At 45.1% G+C, this 22,140-nt stretch overlaps 1 protein-coding gene across 1 annotated transcript; it reads right to left on the reverse strand.

Moving 5' to 3' along the window:
* Nucleotides 1-818: 818 nt before the first annotated feature.
* On the reverse strand, nucleotides 819-21,969 carry ACO2 (aconitase 2). The gene is made up of 18 exons (XM_074577964.1): nucleotides 21,807-21,969; nucleotides 16,815-16,957; nucleotides 15,478-15,736; nucleotides 13,121-13,213; nucleotides 11,011-11,169; nucleotides 10,450-10,600; nucleotides 9,059-9,163; nucleotides 8,705-8,796; nucleotides 8,320-8,425; nucleotides 7,089-7,246; nucleotides 5,948-6,021; nucleotides 5,131-5,242; nucleotides 4,833-4,955; nucleotides 4,482-4,637; nucleotides 3,144-3,335; nucleotides 2,188-2,320; nucleotides 1,751-1,872; nucleotides 819-1,319 (listed from the first exon to the last, which is right to left on the reverse strand). The coding sequence occupies exons 1-18, from the start codon at nucleotides 21,840-21,842 to the stop codon at nucleotides 1,176-1,178; spliced, it is 2,358 nt and encodes a 785-aa protein (XP_074434065.1). The 5' UTR covers nucleotides 21,843-21,969; the 3' UTR covers nucleotides 819-1,175.
* Between the last annotated feature and the right edge of the window lie 171 nt (nucleotides 21,970-22,140).

The following is a 22,140-nucleotide window of genomic DNA, read 5'->3' on the forward strand; positions in this document are numbered from 1 at the left end:
CGCAGCGCTGTTAGAACCCCTTAATTCTGAACTGTTACTCCTGGTGCATTGCCCTAATTAAAAGGGAGCCTAGAATTCTTTAGATTCACATAGTAACTGAGGTCCATCTGCGCAAACAATAAGCTTACTGAGTGCCGGCTATAGAGCGGTAGCGCTCAGACATGCAATCAAGCTAGACATGGTGGAAACAAACAGCTACAACCCCCCCAGCTGTTTGTAGAGGTGGAAATTTGGGAGAAGCCAGTTAGAGCCTCACCAAACAGCGAGGCTTCCGCACAGATTGTGTCTAGGGACAGGAAAGAGCCCAGGTACCTCCAAGGAGCTGTTGTGCTCAGCTCTCATTTCACGGGGTTGGAGCTCCCAGGAGCGTAGCAAGGCGGTAGCCAGAGGGCTTTACGTGCTGATCTAATGAGATGCTCCCCAACAGCAGGCGCCTGTTGAGAAGGCAAGCTGTGCTTGAGGAAACTAGTTTACTGCACAACACCAGGAAAGCATATAAGTCACTTGCTCCTTGCAGGTTTGTCATTGCTGCAGTAGCGTCACTTGTCCTGGACATGAATGTAGTTGGGAAGGCAGCAACAGTCATGAGTGTGGCCTGCAGCAGGTTAATATCAAGGGATAAACAGTGCAAGACAGCTGTGAGGGCTCTTTTTTTAACCATGTGTTTTTGTGCACAGCAGTGATTTCCAGAATAATAACTGGGCAGGTACCATCTTGTATCTCCAAGAATTTCTTTCCCACCCTCCCAGCAACAGTGACAGGGGAAGCAGGGGCTGAAGAGGAGAACTGTGAATATACAGCACGAGGGAGGCAGAAGAGATGGTCACATTCTTTATTTTAATTTTATTTCTTTAGCCATCAGTAAAACGAATGGGCAAGAAAACAACCAACTGAGCAGACAAACCCACCTTAGCTGGTTATTTCCAAATATAAATAACTGTGGGACAACCAAAATTGAGCCAAAATAGAAAAAGGGAGCTGGGAAGTTTAAAAGACAAAAGTAAGCCTAGCCACACTCCCTTTTCATAGTGTCAGTGAAGAGGAAGTGCCATAACAAAAAGGAAGCTATGGTTACATTTGATCAGACATTTATTCCAACAGTAGGCATGGAATTGCACTTTCATGAAAATGCCAAAGCTGAATCGAGTCCAGTGCACTGGGGGCATTGTGCGCACTTAGCTTGATTTCTGCTGCAGCTCCTTCATTCTGTTCAGGGCACTGCCAGCTTGAAACCACTCTATCTGCGACTCGTTGAAGGTGTGGTTCAGCATGATTGTTTCTTGGCTCCCATTGGGATGCTTGATGATGCATTTCAGAGGCTAAAGGAAGAAGACAGTTTTTATTTCCCTCCCCCGCTTCTCTTTCAAGGGAGCAAGTTAACCGAAGCTTCTCACAGTAAAATTCCGACATGTTTTTAAAGGGTTGAAAATGGAATATCATAGCTCAGGGTGGGTCTTAGCATAGACTTGTGGGTGCAGTTCCTTTTAGGGAAGCACTCATGCTTATGGCAACAAGTCCAGGAATTCAGAATGTCATACCAGGGTTTCTCATAACAGTTCAGAATAACGCAACCTGGTTCTGACCTGCTCTCTAGCCCCCTGGACCACTGGTCAGTGTCTCACCTGGCTGGCACGTCACGCAGCCCACGGGTGCCTGCGCTGCTTCAGGCCCCGAGGACACAGCTCCACACTGTTCCCCGTCACGGCCACATCCCTGCCCCACCAGATGCAAAGACAAGAGGCCCGGTTACCTTTCCAGGTGCGAAGTCTGCCAGCCCCACGATGCTTAGTTTGTCCACAGGATGAATCTTGTTGTAGTCTGCTGGATCAGCGAAGGTGAGTGGCAGTAGACCTTGCTTCTTCAGGTTGGTTTCTGCGGAAAACAAACCACCAAGCGCGCTTGTAACAACGCTGCCGCAGGGCATCAGGACTGCCTTCTGGCTGCCCAGTGCTTCTCAGAATAGTATTCCAGCAACAATTACTATCTTTGTAGCAAAATCAGCATGCCCACCGTTTGTGGCATATCTAACTAGATCTGTAATAGGATTCCTGACCAGAGGGACCATGTGATCTGCCAGTAGATGGGGTCTGTGCCCATAGGTGTTGAGCCCTGGGGCAAGGTGGACACTGCTTCCACCCAAACCAAACACATCCTGTTTACACACATCACAGGGGAAACGCCACTCACCGTGGATCCTGGCAAAGCTCTTGGTGATGATCACCCTGCCCCCCAGATGACGTGGCTCCAACGCAGCATGCTCCCGGCTTGATCCCTCACCGTAGTTTTCATCCCCAATAACTGCCCATTTGACACCCATTTTCTGTGACAAAAGAAACAGATTTACATTTCTGCAGTCACGCAACGTGAGGAATTAATAACAAATACCCACCCACCCTCTAATTTCAGTGCTACCCTACTGACATTGCTGTGCCATCCCTTTTCCCAGAAGGGTCCCTTGGTTCTGAGGAAGGCCAGAAATAAAGGAATTAAGTGCTTCACAGCAGTTAGGCACTGCCATCCTTCGCTAATGAGGGCTGAGGAGGATTGCCCTTGAGACTCTGAGCAAATCCTTGCTGCCACCTTTCCTTCCATGGTCCTGTGCTGGAGCCGCTTTCACACCAGCCATAATCCCTGCTCTGCTTGTGGAAGCAGTATGGAAAACTTTAAGTTCTATCTACTGGAAGAACCAATCTGAGACCGCTGCCAAGCTGTCCAGACGGCAAAAGGACATTTCTTGAGGTTCTGAGCCAAGTCTTAAAGAATGAAGGGGACAAGATTAGAATTTATTTTAACATTAGACTAGTCACAGGTGAAACGCTCCAGGAGGGAAGACTGAGCTATGGTCTGATGACACCCGTGCCTTGTAAGGGGTGCAGTGCCTAAAGGAGTTCTTCCCCCTTCATCTATGATTTCTGGTCCCTCTGGGTCACCCGATTCTCCTCCCTGTTCCCCATACCAGGTAGGGAGAGAATCTCCTACAGGACCTGCCACCATCAGAGTAAGTCTCAAGAAAAAGCCTCAACACTGAGTGAATTCACAGCTGCTGTAACTTGAGAGCAGGAGGGTGAGATCCTCAGTCTTGGCACAGACTGCCCAAAGTGTAAACATCCTCTTAAAATAGATGCGTCAGGGGAAAATCTCACCTTGTAGTAACGGGCTGTGTCTGGGACTGGCCCAAACTCCTGGGTTAACGCATTCCTCACGGAGTTGGCTTTGCCATTTTCAATGTTGATGGCGCCGATGAGCAGGTTGTTGGAGATGTTATCCAGATGCCCACGGAATTTGAGCCACGGTCCGGCTGCAGAAATATGGTCAGTGGTGCACTTCCCTTTTACCTAAAGGGTAGCAGAAGAGAAGAATGTCTTAGGATGGATCAGTGACTTGACCCTTCCTCAACACTTGTTATTGTGAAGGATCCTGATCTTCATATCTCTTTTTAAAGGCACAAACCCAAGACAATTGCATCTGTTACAGAATCAAGGCACTCTAAGGTAGAACACGGTGGTCATTTTGCATGTTTTGTGTAGGAAGAACAACCCTGTTCCAAAGGGGAAATTGCAAAAATGAGCTTAGCCATGACACCTCCTGCCACATCCTCACTTCCCTCAGCAGCAGGTTCTTCAGGTACAAAAAGCAATTAAGTCCTTCCTGCGACAGCTCAGCCTCCCCTGCTGGGGGAGTTCAGCAACATGCCAAGTGTTTCCAATCTGCACAGAAGCCTTTTCGGCTTGTAAGAACAGAATTCCCAACCAGACGTAATGGCCTTCCAACAGGTAAGTCCCAAAGTGCTTGTAAAGGAATTATGTGTGTCAAAAATTCAAGCATGGCTCAGTGTGGCCCTTGGGAATCCCTGCAACTCTCTGACACTGAAAATCAGCAGTGTTCCTGAAGGTCAATTCCTACGGGATTGCATTTCAGAACCCATCACTGTATTAACTGAAGTTTTCATCCTGTTAACTCACCACAGACAGTGAGGAGAAACCCGTGCCTTTATTAAGAGACTGAAATGCAATGTTTATTGTGAAGTGATTTCTCTTTCTATAAAATGGGAAGAGAACACACATACTGATGGATTAAAAGTTCCTAACGACCTCATTTCAGACAAAATGCATCTTAGAACAGTTAGGTATTAGAGATGCTAATTAAAGAACCCATCCCATCCACCTTTCCGCTGCAGGTTATAAACAGGAGAAATTCTGCAGACTGCATAGTACGGGTAGGATCGTATTACATGCTATAACAAACTTCATTTTTCATGGTATTAGCTAACCACTAGCCCAAAGGAGAAAAGTCTCCTAGTTATAATAGAAAGAAGTACCAGAAGGAAACACCTGGAAGGAAGGAAGATTCTTGCTTCACTTTCCATACCAACACAGTTGTAGGAGAGGGAATCACAGATAGCTTAAAGGCACACAATTGATGTGCCAACCCCGGTTCGAGCAGTCCTGTTACAGCCAGTGTTCCCCCACGTTGCTCCTGACCTTGATGAGGATCAGCATGTCTTCTAGATCCTTGCCGTCCCACTTATCGAAGGGCTCAAGAAGCTGGAGGCGCTGGCTGGTGGGGCTCACATCCACGTGCTGCCCACTGCCATCCTTGGGAGGGTACTGATAGGTGTCCTGGCCTGGGTCAAACTCCTTCCAAAGAAGAAAGGAGAATCATCAGCCGCAGCCATCCCCAGCAGCACATAAAAAACAGGCCAATGCAGGCAACTGCACCCATTCTAGCTTTAACACTAAGGAAGAGGCCAGTGCATGGAAGTTCCCTTACTGCATATAAAACCCAACTAGTGACAGGCCTTCCCCCACTCCATCTCCAGACCGAGCAGTTACCAGCTTGGGCAGCTCATCTGCATCAGGTGCTTCTAGCTTAAACTTCTTCCCATCTGCTCCTGTCAGGTAATCTGTCTCGGGGTTAAATTTGAGAGTGCCAGCAATGGACAGGGCTGTGACAATCTGAAAGAAAAAATTACATATTTAAAGGCATATTCTACCCCCTCCATTTGAAAGTCCCATGCCTAACAGTCTCAAAGCCAGCAGCCAAGCTACACCTTGTCTCTTCTGCAGGCAGAGGAATTATCTCCCCAGACACCCTGAACTATTCCAGAACCTCCCTCTGGCTGTCTCTTACCTCTGGAGAGGTCACAAATGCATGAGTCTCCGGATTGGCATCATTGCGACCTGTGAAATTCCGGTTGTAGGACGTAACTATTGTGTTTTTCTCTCCTTTCTTGATGTCCTTCCTGTGAAAGAAACATGGTCATCAAATCCAAAGGGAATATTGCTTCTAGGTGTCTCGCTGCTAAAATTCCCCAGCTTGGTTTTGGTAGCAATCACTATCTTTTGGAAATATGAATTGGTGCCTGGACAAGTTTTCCTCCCTTAAGCACACACTCAAAACCAAGGACAGTGCGAAACCAAGTCAGACTCTGATTCCTGGAGTAGTTTTCATAGCCCATGTTGTGCACTGTTGAATTGTCTAAAAAATAATCAGGTAAGTACCTTGCCTTTGGACACCCCACCATTAGCGATGACAAAGCTACATGAGAATGTCTCCCATCCCTTCTATTGGGAATTTTCCTCCCTGCCACTCCAATGATTGAAGCTGGACCAATTCACTTTTCCTGTTTTAAAAGGACCATACAAACTCCAGTCCATGTTCTCACAGACAATCAATCTCTCTCCCCACTTTTTGCCCACTGTCAGAAGCCTACATGTGTGGCCACACTTGTGGCCACTCTGCAGCTTCATTCATCTAAAGGCTCAATATGAATCTACAGTCTTTCATTTCTCCTCCTCCAGTGCACATCAGACTGCTACGGCCAAAGGGTTTTTAACCATTTACTTTTAATTCCCAGTGTGTTATATTTACAATCAAATTTGGCTTCACAGAGCACTTTAGGAGCTAAAAGATACAAAGCTACAGTGAGGTCCGTCTTTCACTTTACCTGTCCCACTGGCCAATGCATGGCCCACAAGCGTTGGCAAGAACGAGCCCTCCAACATCTCGCAGGATTTGCGCCTGGGGGCAGAGAACAACTTTGTTACCAGTAGAAAGAATGGAATACGTTTCTGGGTTTGCTTTTTCGGGGGAAGAGGACACCTGCCTTCTAACAGAAAGCACCAAACCCGAGAAAAATCCCCTCCTTGTTGCATTTGCACGTTTTGAGTCGCTTTTATAAATACATGGGGTTCAATCCCAGTAAAGCTGTACAGTAACACTGGGCAAGAGCACCAGATGACTTGCCATGGTGTTCCCATTCTCTACCTACTTCAAATGGAGCAATCCGGCTACTCGCAGATATTTGACTGAAGGGCAGTGTCTGGTCTGATCAATATCCTGCACACTTCCTGTCCGTGTAAGGAGAGAATTGGTGAAAGGGCAGGGAAGTGTGTGTGTCTGCTCAGTCTGTTCAACGCATGATTCAATTAAGAGGGCAGCTGTTAAGGAAAGGCGTGACTGTGGACTTGGATGGAGGAGGCATTAAGCACTGGCTGGACACATCTACAGGCCATGCTGTGACACCATCTAACATTTCATAAATACTAGGACTAGTTAAAACATAATTTTCTGCACAGAAAAGGGGAGAAAGCAGGTGATGGTTCCTCTACAGAAACACTCGTGTTAAATCAAATATGAGTTTTGCCATAAGTTTAGTCTAAAATGGGAACCACCTTTGGACAAAGGGCTTGCTCACATCCTGAACTGTTCTTAAAGGAGAAAACTGGATTGCAGGTGGGTGCTAGCCCTTTGTCAGCCATGGCCATCCACAGAATCCCAGGAGCACGAGGCATCCCTTACTATGCATACTGTTACCTCCTCAGGGCCCCAGTTCCCGATAACTGTCTGAGCTCTGTCCAGTTCCAATTCCATTCTTATACGCCCAGATAGTAAAGATATCAGGCCAAAACACTGTCAAGGTGACAGCAGGACCCACATGCTGGTTACTACATCAGTAATTGCACCTCTAGTGATAAGTGAAGGCAAAGTTTAAGAGGTTTCCATTAGCTGCCTCTGGACTCCCGTGTGCTGTGTGGAAGAGAGTTTAACGCTTACTGTTTGGAAGCGTAAAGAGCAGCCATACTCACATAACCGTCTCTTTCAATGGTGGCACGGATCTGCTCTGAGCCCGGTGTGATTGTGAACTTTGATTTGCACTTCAATCCATGCGCTAGTGCCTGTTTTGCCACTGCTGCGGAACGTCCCATGTCCTCATAGCTGGAGTTGGTGCAGCTGCCAATCAAGCCTGTGGTGTTTGACAGAAACAGGGAGGTGGTTACTGCAGCCCTGATTCTAGGGAACTTCTCCCTGACCCATCTCTCAGCAGAAAAGGCAAAAGACAACCACCTTTTCTGTTGACAAAGAATCTGAAACAGTTTCAGGTACTAACACTGACAAGTCTCACAGCAATATACTGTGGTCGCAAGCAATCCCTTGTCCCACTTTGGAGGTTGCACAGTCAAAACACACTACCTGGTCACTAGTCTGGTTATTGTTTCACAAGATCCAAGCATCACCTGCTTGCACTTTGGTTAAGCAAATTACCACAGTGAGGTATTGTTCCACAAGGACAGAAAAGGCAAGATGGCAAGAAATGGAGGAAATGATGACAAGAAAGCATCCTTTATTACAGCATGGAGACCACATGAGGACATACTGTATCGTCCTGACAGCATTCTGGTGCTAACCAGCAAAAAATAAATTCTCTTTCAGTTACAGCTGCTCTTGATCCTATATTTGCCTCACCATCGAATAATACATTTCCCACCTGGGATGTGGCCTTTACAATGTATTTACATTCGTTTCATTCCCCAGCGAGCAACATTTGAGAAGCCAGCCAACAGGTTACCATCCCACAACTGACTATAAAAATATCCAAGCCTGCTCTTTAGGAAAGCAAGTACAAACTTTACCATGTCCTGAGAGCTCAACAGCCAACTGCTGTGAGGACTCACAATCATGATCCTGACAGATCTTTGCACAGACAAATCCACGCATCAGACTTTTAACAACAACAGGTAACATCCCTGTCAACCCAATCACTCAAAAGTTTCCAAGAAGAAAAAAAACACTTGTCTGCCTCTTGAGATTAAAAAAAAAACCTATCCCAGATCTCATCCCACACACCTGGCCCAGGTGGTCAGTACTCTTCCCAGCAAATTCATATGGCCATGAGCAGATGACACTGCAGCAAAGTCAAAGGACATACAGCAGTAATTAACGGAATATATCCCAAGCTATGTGACCAACCGCTTATCCCAAGACAGCAACATTTATGCCACAAGGATGAAGACAGAGGAAAGAGCAAATGCTACCCACCAACTCTGATATCAACAGGCCAGCCCTCCTTTTCTGCCACAGCACCAATATCTGACACAGGGTGCGCCAGGTCTGGTGTGAAAGGTCCATTGATATGCGGTTTCAGCTTTAAGAAACAGCGACAAAGTCAGAAATTACAGTAGCCAAGAAAAACCCCAAAACACAGCAGCAAATCAATTCCTTTCATAGCTCTATCTGGAAGCTGTTTAAATAGGATTCTCTTACACAAACACCAGAGCAGGAGCTGTCGTGAAGCAGATGTGTTTTTTATATGTTCTAGCCATAGCACCAGGGGTGTTGCATCAAACTCCCAGCTTGGTCCTCATTCACACAAAGCAGAGTCACATCACAACATCCAAGATGGCAACAAGGAAGGAAGCCTTACCTCACTGAGGTTGATTTCTATCACCTGGTCATATTGACAACCAGCATCCGGTACCAAGTGTTGCTGGAATTCATCTGCCAGTGCAGCTATGTCTGGAGTAAGAAAGGAGGAAGATGTGAAAAGTGCAGCACATACGAGGGCAAAGAAAAAGCTTGGAACAGCTAAACACAGGGAGTCCACCATATACTTCCCCAGCCACTTCATCTACACACTCCCTGCTTGTATCAGATGACCTGTGGGACCAAGCAAGGTCAGAAGTCACATCGGACACCACTGTAAGAGGATGCTGCTCCCAGAATACACCTTCACTTGAACCCACACCTCTACCCACCTTCAAACCCCAAACCCTCTTACCAGCTCGCCCAGTCTTGCCCAAGTATTTCTTCATTCGTGCGTTGTAAGGGAAGATCGATGTGGTAGCTCCGATTTCTGCCCCCATGTTACAGATTGTTGCCATTCCTAGAGAAGGAGTGGGAGAAGAGACTATAGGGTCAATGAGAAAGTCCAAGGCCATCCAATTTTCTAAAAGTCAGTCCATGGAAAAGACAGCAAAGCCAAGAGAGATCAGGGCATTAGCCACAGAAACCAGATTCCACAGAGAGGACACACTGACTACATAACAGCTGGCTCAGCCCCTGACATTTCCAAATGATACAGTGCCTGCGACCAGACTGTTCTGCAAGGAAGGAGCTGAAAGCTACACTGATTCTTGCAGATACTGGAAGGGATGACAGGGAACCCCCTGTCTGCACTGAGCACCAAATATATTTACAGCAGTGAGCAGTGGCTCTGCTACCTGCAACAAGTGTCCTGTCCCTCCCTACCACCTCATTTGTCTTTACTGGAAGAGCCAGAAATTTGTGAGAAATTTACTGGTTGAATAAAAAGTTTCCAGTGACGGAACACAATAAAAAAAAAAAAAATGTTTGCTCACAGCTCTGTGATCACCCATGCCTTTCAAGGACACAGCAATGAAGCTGTAGAAGCTGCTGGTTTACCTTTAATGAGCTAGAAGCAGATATTATAGGTCAAGTTCCTCTGATTTCACAGAAGAAAAATCCCAAATACCTCTCAGTTTGTAAAACCAAATATTCCAAGTTGTAGCCATGCAAACAGCGAAGAGAAGGCCAGCTTGAAGGCTACACTTCAAGCCAAAGAAAGGGACACTTCTTATAATTTGGTCCTAACTAGCACCATTACGGACAACGCTGGTTCGAATTCAGCACCCAAGACCCACAATTAGCTAGTGTAAGACTGCACGTTACAAACTGCTGCTTTCTGGTCTCCCCTCTGTCCTGCTTTTCTAAAAAGCTTTTTCTTTAGCAGCTGTCACCCACGTACCCCCTTAACCTGTTTCTTTCCTCTGTCCACTGCCTATTTTGGCTGAAATTCAAATGTCATCCTTTATCTTTGACATCTCCACCCTCTAAGCATACACCGAAATACCTCCACCCTTACTTTTATCCTGATGCACCACCTTACAGGATTCTTCACAATTAACCATTCAGTGTTCTCAAAGTCATAACAACATTTAGTGGAGAGAGGTCACTTTATCACCAAGAGGGAATGCTATCTTGTTATACCACTCTCATCCACTCTCCCAGTTTGCTGTGTACTAATCACCTGGCCAGGCCAAGGGAGAACATTTAGTACTTCTTGCCTGATTCCCTTCCCAGCTTCTACAGACAACTCAACACCCAGCTCCAAAAACAATCTGCTCAGATAAGAGATTTGTGTTGTCCTACCAGTGCAAGAGATTGAATCCACACCAGGCCCGTGGTATTCGATGATGGCGCCTGTCCCACCCTTGACAGTGAGGATGCCAGCCACTTTCAGGATCACATCTTTAGGAGAACTCCAGCCTGAAAGCTTGCCAGTCAGTTTTACACCAATAACCTGAGCAAGATTAGTTGGAAAGAAAAAATAATAAATGCTGACACCATTTCCTTTCAGCAGCAAAAACAATTCCTCTGAATTTTTCCTAAGAATCTGTGTGGTTACAATACCAAAAAGGAGAAAATCCTGAAATATCAGAACATGTGCGCAAGGGATGAAACCACTGACAGGGCCAACTGAAGGGAGATCATTACTCACTTATCTCTCTCAGTCCCTGAATAAAAAGGCTGAAAATGGAAACTCAGAACTACCAATGAATCATCCACCAGCTGTTTGAGCCAATGTGTGATTACAAACAAGACTGAAATGGTATATAGTGCCTTATATATGTAGTGCCTGAAAATCAACATTTCTTACACATCTTGCATCTCACCCTTCACGTCAAAGACTAGAATTCCTTCTGCTCCTACCTTTGGGCATTTGAGCTCCCAAGGGATTCCCGCCATGACATCTACGGCATCGGCTCCACCCACACCAATGCAGACTCCTCCCAAGCCACCTCCGTTGGGGGTGTGTGAATCTGTGCCGATCAACATAACCCCAGGGTAGGCGTAGTTCTCCAGTATGATCTGAAAGCAAAAATGGATTGTTTGCTTGCTTGTTTTTTGGAAAAGAAGGGGGAAGACAGCAAGAAAGAAAACAAGAATTTACATCAGTTTGTATTTGCAGATTTCAGTAGCAAGAAAGTAACTGAATTTGGATTTGGATTGGAAATTCACTTCTCTTTCAAAGTCCTTGTGGAGAATGTAACGACAGAACAAGGTACCAAGTCTCAGCCCCAGGATCCTTGCTTATCCCAGGACAGTAATAAAACTTAGAAAGTTATCTCCATTTTTTCACTGGAAGACTCCTTCCTTCCAGTTTAATCTTTTGCTAAGGTGCCAGCTTTGTTTGAGCTCAAGAGTCTGCTCCTTAGTTTCCGCACACTTAATCAATTGCTGAGCAAGTCAGCTCGCCTATCCAATGCTAGTGAGACCTTCCATATTCTATGCTCCCATAGCAGTAGAATATCAACAGGTTCCTCCAAACCACGCTGCCAGCCAAAAACTAATCACGTAGAAGAATCCCTCACACATAAAACAAGAGGCTGCCCTTCCCTTATCACTGCTATTGATTCCACACAAGACTCTTCAACTATTAACAAAACCACAAAACAGTTCTTTAATGAAAACTTATGAGTTTTCTATGGTAGCAACACAGTAGTGAACTCAAGCTAATGAACTTTTCACTGCATATGTGCCATACCAACATTATGGACTGCCTTTTTGGGAGACACAGAACCCACAGCATGTGCACCACAGAATGTTTTGGACAGAACTAAGGTGGCCTTTTACTGAGAAGACCAAAGCTTTGCTTCTAGTACTTTCAGCTTTATTTGCTTGTAGCTCACATTAATGTACTTGTGCGAGAAAGATCGCTTTGCCAGAGTTGGACTCTGAATCTACACAATGTGACCAATTTTCTACAGCCAGAGAAAGTCAGCCACAAGAAAGCTGGTAACCACAGCATGGAGCTATGTTGCCACATGACAGATGTTACGACTGGTTTCAGAGCACAAATGACCTGAGGTGTTGCCATAACCTTTTGGGGAGTTCACCTGTTCTATTTCCTTTCTCTGTTGCGTCACACCAAGTTAAGGTAACCTTAGTAACTCATTTTGTAGCTAAGAAAACAGCAGAGAGCTCTTGCCTGCACCTAGTCACAAGCTCCCTGATGACCGGATGCTTACCAGTCATCCATTCTCCTCTCTACTCCTTTTGCTTTGTGCCGCACTTCCCTTTTTCACTGCCTGCGACTCAGAGGAACCATGAAAAATGTCTACTGGACCGATAAAGCAAATCATCTGTGAGCAAGTTAGGGAAATCCTGCCAGAGGTGCTGGTTTTAAAAAACAAAAAGCCTCATTAACTGGTAAGCTATCTTGTGACAGTCATATTCTTCTAAGATGCAAGTGCTATAACAAGAGAATCTCAGTCTTGGAAGCTGTTGGAAACTGGTTTGCATTTTATTCAAATTCACATAGCAACTTGTTAATAGGTTGCCATTCTTGAGTACTCAAAGTCAGCTGCTCTGTTTGGTGTCCTCATATACTCTCCTGTCTTTTAATGGAACCAAGTGCATACAAAATAATCCTAAGAAAGACATGTTCCCAAAGCTGCTTTCCTTACCATCAAAAGCAATTCACATTAGCTCATGGCATCACCTTACTGTCCCAATCGTACCAAGAGGAGCCAGCCCATAAGCAGTTAAGATATTTCAAGCTTCTGTGATTCACATGGCATGCTGTTGGCACTACCTAATCACGCATCAGGTTACAGTTTGTCCAAAATAACCTTTAAGAAAAAACACTGTTGTCAAGATAACAGAGAGAGCAAGCAAGAAACCTCACCGGCCTCAAGGAAAGCAAGTTGTTTCCCTAAGCTGGTGAAATTCTCTGAGGGTTTGCACTTGAGCTCTCTCTTCTCCATACGGTAAATGAGCTACTCCATGCTCAAAGATTGCAAACACACACACACTTTACCTGGTGAATGATTCCTGACCCAGGTTTCCAGAATCCTACTCCATACTTGGCACCAGCCGTTGCTAGAAAGTTGTACACCTCCTGGTTTATGTCCTATTCACACAGGGAAACACACAGCATTAGTAACATCTTTTGTTCTTCCATACACCAAGAGCTCATTCAAGCACATTCGCTTCTCTCCCATGCCTCTCTGCAGCTTACTCCACAGTTCTGTAGCAGCTAGAGGGAGGTGCACATCACTCTTAAAACCAAAAGGGACCGAGGCTGTTTGCCAGACAGTTGTAACAGGCCATTTAATTTCATCCAACCTGTAGCTCTACTAAAGCATCTTTTTTAGTTCCCGATTCCAAACAGCACAAGGGAAACAGCACAATTAAAGGAAAACCCTGCCAATAAGGCACTTAAAATGCTCTGGTCATTTCTTGCATTCTCAGGGTGTTGTTTTTTTAAATCTGTTTCCCTCTCCTAGCCCCTCCTTCCTTCTCTACCAGCTGTTCTTTTTGCTTTACAGATGCTTTGCAGGCATTTCAAACCCTTAGATAAGCATTTTGGCTTTATTTTTACAGATTAAGAAATGGAACTGTAAGTTGCTCGCTGCCAGAGGAGTTGGTGAGTGTCATTTCTCATTCTACAAAGTCCCCTGTTTAAGACCCACACAATGCTGCCTTTCTTGCTGCACTATCACCATTATTGGTGGAGGTCAAACCATGAAAATTGCTTGTGAGAATAACCAGGGTTGCCAAGGAAGTATGACACTATTATGTCCTGATAGTTCTTGGCAGAGGAGTGGCAGAGTAGATAAGATAAGCACTAGGAGGACAGAGTTTCTTAAAGACTGTTCTCATGCAGCTATGCTTCAGAATAAAGAGAAAGGGGAAACTGGAGATAATGGAAGAATTGTCTCAGCACACATTTGCTTAAGTTTCCCATGAGGCAGCAGCAGTTCTTTAAGCCTCGTTTTCCACTGCGAGTCGGGTCACTTCACTCTGTTTGTGCATCCTTTCCCCAGTAAAGCACGCTGATGTGCCAGGAGCAGATCCAAACCACTCTCTGCCCTGCCAGCATTCACTGTGTGCCAACTGGCAGGAGCAGAAGCAGAACCCAGTCAGAAGAAGGCAGGACCTTTACTTGCTCTGCTCAGAGTGGGTGGCAAAGGAGGCACTCTGCTCAGCTCAGGGCTGCAGCAGAATATAATTGCACTACAGAGAACAAATAGAGGAACAGAGGAAAGGGGAAGACAGGAGGTGAAGGGAAGAACAGAAACTATGTTATTTAGTAAGTCCCAAATTCTTAATCGCACAACTTGGGCAGAATTTAGGATTGAGATGAGTGGAGCAAGAACTCCCCAAATTCACTCCTAAGTGGTATAAGTTGCTTTACTATGACCTGAAGGAGAAACACACAGAAGCAGTTACTTTGACATTAGGAGTTTCTGAGAACAGATATGGACTAAAATCTTAAAATGCAGCTCAGCCCCCACAAACTGTTTACTGTTTGTAAATTTTGGTATCAAAGTCCAAGGCACAATTCCTCCTGGTGGATTTAGGCTAGGTTCACTTGGAGTAACAAGATTTCCCCCACCTCCCTGCTACGCTAAGAGCATGTCCTTTCTTGGCAGATGCATTGTGGTATCTAGGACGGAGGTGAATGTGTCTATAATTAACAGAAGCCCTACGGAGGAATAAGCGGTAAAACGGTGAGCGGGAAATTTTAAAAAGGCAGTGAATCAGCAGTTAGACAAACATCACATTGAAACTCCTAAATAAAAAATGACATCCTCCATGCTTTTATACACAATTATACCTACCCTCGCCCACCCTGAAAGCTGCACATGCTTCAGTTAGTGTTCTTCAGCTAATCCCTAGCAAATGGTTTGGGAAACTAAATTAGTTATTCGCTCTCCCCCCCAGGATACACCAGTGCAACACAGACACATGTTGAGGAAGTTTTTCACACTGTTATACTGCAGCATAAAGAGCATAACTTTCTGGAGTAACCTGTCTTCTTTTTTTTCCCCCCTTTGAAATACATTTTCCCTCTTCCCTTATCTGAAATATCTTCTCTCTCCAGAACACACATGGGCTTCCATCATTAGCAATTAAGACTAGCTTTTTCTAAATTCACCGTCCTTTAAACCATGTAATGGATGAATCTCATCTGTGAAACTTGCAAAGATCCATTTACTCTGTTTCTTTGCTGCATCTGACCTATCTACAGAGCTGACCACCACAGGCAATCTGTTACCATATCTGATTCATGGCTGTCCTTTGGGGGGGGGGGGGGGGATAAAAAAATCTCTTCCTTCGACTGGAAAGAGGCTTTCAAACATACAGAACTTAAGTCCCTGCAATAGTGACCTTGGCTCTTCGAAGATCCTTTTCACCACCGGACTGGGCTTCGATGAGGTGATCACAGTGGATGGTGGAAGGCACAGCCACTTTTGGCAGCCCGCTGCTGATGAACTGTAGCATTGCCATCTGAGCAGTGGCATCCTGCATGGCCACACGGTCTGGCCGTAAGCGCAGATAGGTCTTGCCTCGCTCAATCTCCTGTTTTGCTGGGTCATCCAGGTGTCCATATACAATCTTCTCGGACAAGGTCAGGGGACGGTCAAGCCTGGGGAGAAGAATTTTAGTATCTGCATCTTGTGTACTTCAGCATTTGCCCTTATAAGCATGTAACAGAGCGCTTCCCTATATCACTCAGACTGTTAAGACTGTTAACATGCAGAAACTTGCATGCTCTTCTTACAGCACTAAAATACCAACTGGCAGACGGATAAAACAAGGGCTCAGACCAGAAAGTTCAAAAGTATATGAATTGATGTCACTTTATGCTGTCTTTTATAATTTTCCTATACAATAAAAGAAACATTGACTCTGCTTGTTTCTTGAGTGATAACTCAGGACAGCAAATGTGGAGGTGAGACAGAGGTCAAACTCAACTCACAAATACCAGATCCCACAGCAAGCAAGTACAACTAAGCAGAGTTTCATGACCTCAGACCTTTCATCTTGCAGCTGTATCAGTTGAGGAACCTATTTATGTCAGTGGTGAGATCTTCTGAGAAGTAACTAAGTAGATACAATGACTTGAAATGAGAGCTACCGCATTTAACAAAGGACGCAAAGACTGAAGGACATGTCATACAAACCGCTGCTGAGGTAAGTGGAGCAGGAACAACAACTTAGCAGGCACACAAGCCTCTATCAGCAGATTAAGGTCACCATGTTTACATATGCTATGAATTCCTAGCCCTCCTTTCCATGCTTAACGCCTACAGTGGAACACAGGAGAACATTCACTGTCGAAACACAGTGCAAAGGAGCATTAGCCTATAATGACAACTGCCCACACGCTGCTTCCCCAGAAAGAAGCATGGGCCAATATCAAGGCTTCTTAAAGAGGGCATTAAACAAAGAGGACAGAGCCCTTTCCAGCACCTCCTCTGCACTGGCCTGGTTCTCTGCATGTCGCAGTGCTTCATCATAACCTTCAGCTCTTCTCACAGCGCTCCACCACTACATGAAGACACTACAACTCATACTTCACTACATTTGCAACTGCCACTGCTCAAAGCTCCTCTCCCTAGTAAATATTCCCTATGGCAGGGCCCCATGACATTTTCTTCCTCCTCTCCCATCACCGCAGAGCTAAATTCTGCACACTGACCCCTCACCTCCTCCACTCTTACCTCTTACGGACAATGTTGATGTTCTTCTCCAGCTTTTCATAATTTATGTGTTCATTAGGCTCAAAGTGGCTCATGGACACTTTGGCCCGCTGGCACAGGACAGGAGCAACATGGTAGCGTCGTATCCCACTATTCAAGGCATGCTGAAAAAAGGAGAGTATTAGCACTGGAACCTTGCAGAGTAAATTCCTATAACATATCAATAAACCAATTGTTTTTCAGTTGTTATTCCTGGGATTTTACAGGCTGAGGAATAGAAAAATTGCAAAGATATTTAAAGGCACCCAATGAACATTTGATCGTACAATACTATGTATTATGTGAAACTGTGAGACACCAGGTTACCCAGAACAGGTAGTGTTTACCAAATTATTTTACATTTCTATTTATAGCACCAGATGCCTTACACTTTCAGTGAGAAATCTGCTTTCAGGCAATGCTGAAATAATTCTTAAGCGAACACCAGTTTGCTATGCTCCTGACATGTTACAGCCATGGTAGAGAAAAACCTACACAGTTTCCAAAGCAAGCTAACCCTAGGTTTGTATTTGCTCACTGGTATTGAGTTTATATTGAAGGGCTGGCAGGTGACACAGTACAGGACTGAGCAGATACCCATCTGTTCCACTATCACACACTAAGTTCCCCATGCAGGGTGGCTGCATACCATTACAAAGCTTATTGTATTTTCATGTAAGGTGAGCTGCGTTTCAGTGGTAGCAAGAGTGACTTTGCTGTACATGCCTGGTCTACGATGTAATGCAGAGATGGAGAGAGGTAAGTTGTGGAACAAACCCATCAGCTTCACCAACCTGGCTGTGCAGATCCACATGTTATTTTTATGTTCACTCTCACAAAGGCATCCTCACGTTTCCCCTAAGAACAGCCTTGCACTTGGCCCACAGGTGAGTTAACAGCAGGAAAGATTAATTATACTGCAGGCTGAACACATCAGCAGAAAATGCCATTAAAAAAAAACACAACCAAATATTGCTTGGCAGCCTCCACAGTGAAACGGTTCCCTGGAATATGGGAGAAGCACCTTTACAGCACCTGACCTAGAAGAGACAGGTCAGCACCCAGGTTAAAAGGCTCTCACGCAGCTTTGAAAGCTGAGTCAGAGGGCAGCCTCCATAAAAACTTCCAGGGATTTGGCACACGCATTTCTTACATCCTTTGAAAGTCTCAGTCATCAGCACCAGAAGTCTGGAAACAGACTGAAGACAGGAGTTTGGAATTCTTCCTCTGTCCGTAACACACTTTAATCTTAATCCTGTTTTTTCTATTCATCCTCTACTTGAGTGTTAAAAGGTTTTGATAAATACAGGTTAATAAACACAGCTGTATAACACTAAATATCCATTTTGTATGTATGGCTGTAAATCAGCAAATATTCCTTGCACAGAACACAATCAGAGTACCGACCACTGTTTTTGCATTATGAAAAATGCCAGTCAATTCTTTAGATTTGTTCAAGCATTTTTATTTTGTCCCTATTAATATTTTTTCAGTTTTCTTGTTACCAGCACTAAAAAACATTGCCGGAAATAATCACAATCAATGAGACGTCACCAAATTTTTATCCAAATCTCTTGTTTTATTGTCCTTTTGATAACATTTGTTAGTATCTTACACAAGAAAAAGTTCAGGAAATCTAGGTGAGATCATAATAGCCAGCACGCTAGCAATAAGGGTGTAGTTTGATTTTTTACCAAACAATCCTAAACTATTAGATATACAGCTTTCGGTAGGAGCAATACAGACCTACAGCAGCTGCATACCATTTTCATGAAAAAAAAATATCTTAAGTAAGTGAATATGGCGGTACAAGAGAGGGCATTGCTCCTCCAGGAGTGCAAAGGAAACCCAGTCATCAAATTTCACTGTGCTGCACTTTAGTTTAGAACTTTCAGAACGTATCACAGGTGTCAGAGGTGAGTCTCTTCCTTCCTCCATTAGCAAAAAAAAAAAAAAATGAACCCAAAACAAACCAAACACCATCCAGCTTCTCATTGTTTAACATACATAAGCTGATCTTTACTTAGTGGCCACCTAAATTCTGTGTTTGTTTTGGACTGCCTCTTTTTTTTTTTTTGTCTTTACCTCACAAGATGTCCATTATTTTGTTAAAGTCTCTAACTGCTGGAGCAGCTGGAAAACAACACTGAGCGATTTGATCAATGCTCATGGAAAAGTCATCTCTTCCCCAGACCAGGAAAGGTATTTTGGTTTAACGCAGTAATTTCTTCTTGCCCCCCGCCCCCCCCAAACTAATCCTGGAACACAACTGATTAATGGAGTTCTTCCTTGTGATCCATTAAACCGGAAGATAAATTTCACCATAATTCAGAGTACAGAAGAACAGATTTGCAAATTAAAGTAACGGCAGAGGCTTCTTAGCATTCTAGTCTTGCCTGGGACCAAAGCTCATTATGATAGAAAACTGAAGCAGGGCTCTCTAGAGAGAGGGGCAAAGAAACTTTTCAGATAAAATCTTTTCAGTTTGAACATACACATCTATCTTTTTATGTCATGAAATGGCTCCGTGAAATGTAATTTTTATTCAAATACCATATATAAATATTCAAATGGTAATGGCAAAAGTAGCAATACAAAGTTAGTTGACTCCTGCTTGACCACAGCTTCAGGCTACTGGAAGTGGGAAGGGAAAGAAATGAGCATGTCTGAGGTGAAGGATCCTGTCTGGATCCTGTCATGGAGCATGGCAAGAGCAGTGTGGAAAACTGAAGATCTGTTTCTGTGACGGCCAGTAAGACTGGGAAAAAAAACAATCACTGAGGCCAGTCAGTTCCAGAAGACAAGAGAGAATCATTTTTGTCTATGTAAGACTTTTAGAAGGCACCTTTCTTCACCCCCTCAGATCTAAGAACACTGTCCAAGTTTCCAACATTCACCACGATTCAGCCTAAAAAGAGCAGTGTGGTATAATCAAGTTGTAAATGCAGTCTAATTTTCTAGACTCACCTCCAAAGAGCAACCAAAATTAGTGTTCTGAAGACCAGTTTAGCTCTAGCCAACACTGCATTTTGCCAGCATACACAAAGCTTCCCATACACAATTTCAGCACTTACCTACAAGGCCTTCAATAAACCCTTGACACTTCAGACAGTTTAGAGTTTTACAGTACTACTCTCTCAGTCAATCCTTAGCCAGTGTGGCTCCAGAAATGGGATGCTACTAAAAGCATCTCTCAGATAGGCATGAAAAAGATCCTGACCCTTTGAGGCTATTAAAAGAATTGTACTTTAAATAGGACAGTCAGACCAAACCGGCCTAACTCCAATTTATTTCCCTCAGAGGCAAGCTTACCGTGCAGTTCCAATACCAAAACAGTTCTAGGACAGGAAATGAGTAGAACCAATGTTAACAACATGTGCCATGCTCAATGCTGGCACTATCACAGCAACTGGCAAGGTGATCCACGTATTTATTAATCTCTAGGCTGCTACATACGTGCAAAAAAAAAAAATTTGCCTCCTAAAGATCACCTAGAAGCATGTTTGATTACCATCACAAATTTAGTCCTTCAGAGGAGGAAAAAACCATGTACCCTGAGCCTGATAATAGAAGACAGCCTCCCAGAATACTAAATTCCCCATATTCACTGTGCTAGCACAACCTTTGTTTTACATTATACAATATTAATTTTAGCAAATAACTGCTTGTTCTCATGTGATGACACACCATAAAATGAGAGCAAATTCAATTAACCTAATAAAGAATTTGCCGTCATTTTATGAGTAGTCATTTCTGTTCAAAAATTAAAAACTATTTAACAATTAAGAATTAATATAGCAAACTAACTGAAATGGTGCTATTCTGTAACTTCTGCTTACATTTAAAAAAATATATATATTTGAATAAAACATCTACCTCTAAAGTAAGAAAGTAATATAAAACACGAATTAAGCTTCACCAAGTACTTTCAGAATACTAGAAGCCAAGTTCTTACTTCAGCTCCCTAGGAAAAGGGCCAAGGTCACAAATGGCAAACTGAGAAGTTAAATTGCCTCACTTTATCACATGCTTTATTAAAGGGAGCACAGGCATCCTTACCCCTGCTAGCAGCCCTAAAAAAAGAAAATTGCATGCCTATATTTGCCTTCCAGGCTTTAAAAGATCATTAAGTCTTTATTATTGACTACACATTAAACACAACTATGTCTCAGGTAAGAGAATCTCTATGGTGAGATCATATTACAGGCAGATATGATTTTTAGAGGTCACAACAGTCAAGACTATGAAAATCACTATCACTACCTTGGAAAAAAAGGCAGTTTATGTGCCTGTCCAGACTCTTTTTCAGTCTTCCTAGGTCCTGTTTATAATATAGACCTTTGCATCTGTTTCACTCAAGGGCCTGTGTTTTTATTAAAAGTAGTAATTTTGAAACAGAGCAGCCAAAAGATAGAGAACCTTCGGACTCACTCACACAACGAGGAGTCACCTTGTGCTGCTGCAGCTGATAAGGGGAAAAAAACAGAAGCTGAGAGGAAGAAAAGTGCGGGCCCCAGAGAAAGGCTTTTGATTCCGCCCTTAGGGCCCATGCCCTCAGGCTCACTGTCCCACCGGGCCCGGGCTTTGCCAGTGATCCTGGCCCGCCCAGGCGGGGTCCGGCCGGGGCGGGAGAGGCGGTGAAGCCGGGCCTCATCCCCGCCGCCCCGTTCACCTTGCCCTCACCTTGAGGGGCAGCTGCGCCCGGCAGTGGGAGCCGCCCTGCCCCGGGAGGCGGCCGCGCTGCCACCGCCGCGGCGGCCTCCCCGCCATCGCCATGGAAACGGGGCGCTGGGCCGCGCCGGGGACACGTTGACCTACACGCGGAGGCGGGGACAGGCAGGGGCCGGAGCGGGCCGGAGGCCGCGCCCGCCCGCCCGCCCGCCCGGCGGGTAACGGTCCTCGCCCCACTGCGGTTCCCGCCCGCTACCCCCGCCCCCGCCCGCCGATGTGTCCCGCCGCCGGCGCCCCGCTCACCCGCAGCCGAGCCGCCAGGACGCAGTACGGCGCCATTTTGTTCACTGACAAAGATGAAGTCGCGCCCCGATGGCGTCACACCGCCCCTTTCACACCTCCGGCGCGCGGGCGGGGGCGGTGCGCGGGCGGGGCCTCACAGGTCCTGGCAGGGAGGTATCCGCGCTAAGAAGGCGGCCACCGGGCAAGGCGCGGGTCTTCTCTAGGCGGGAGAAGGTTAACGGCGGAGCACTCCGCGGACAGAGTTTTATCGGCAGCCCTCCGCGGGATCGCGCTGCGGCGTTCCCGCTGGGGGCGGCGCTTTTTTGCAGGCGCTGTCCTCACCCCAGCCAGGACC

The sequence above is a fragment of the Larus michahellis genome, chromosome 1, assembly GCF_964199755.1.
Source record: "Larus michahellis chromosome 1, bLarMic1.1, whole genome shotgun sequence".
Classification (NCBI taxonomy): Eukaryota; Metazoa; Chordata; class Aves; order Charadriiformes; family Laridae; genus Larus; species Larus michahellis.

What these genes read in the sequence shown, in the direction of transcription:
- ACO2 (XM_074577964.1), bottom strand. Translation starts at nt 21,842, where the DNA reads ATGGCGCCGTACTGCGTCCTGGCGGCTCGGCTGCGG. An exon ending in ACACAGCCCGTTACTACAAG is followed by an intron (nt 2,321 to 3,143) that starts GTGAGATTTTCC and finishes CTTTTGTCACAG; the next exon opens with AAAATGGGTGTCAAATGGGC. An exon ending in GAGCTTTGCCAGGATCCACG is followed by an intron (nt 1,873 to 2,187) that starts GTGAGTGGCGTT and finishes TGTTTTCCGCAG; the next exon opens with AAACCAACCTGAAGAAGCAA.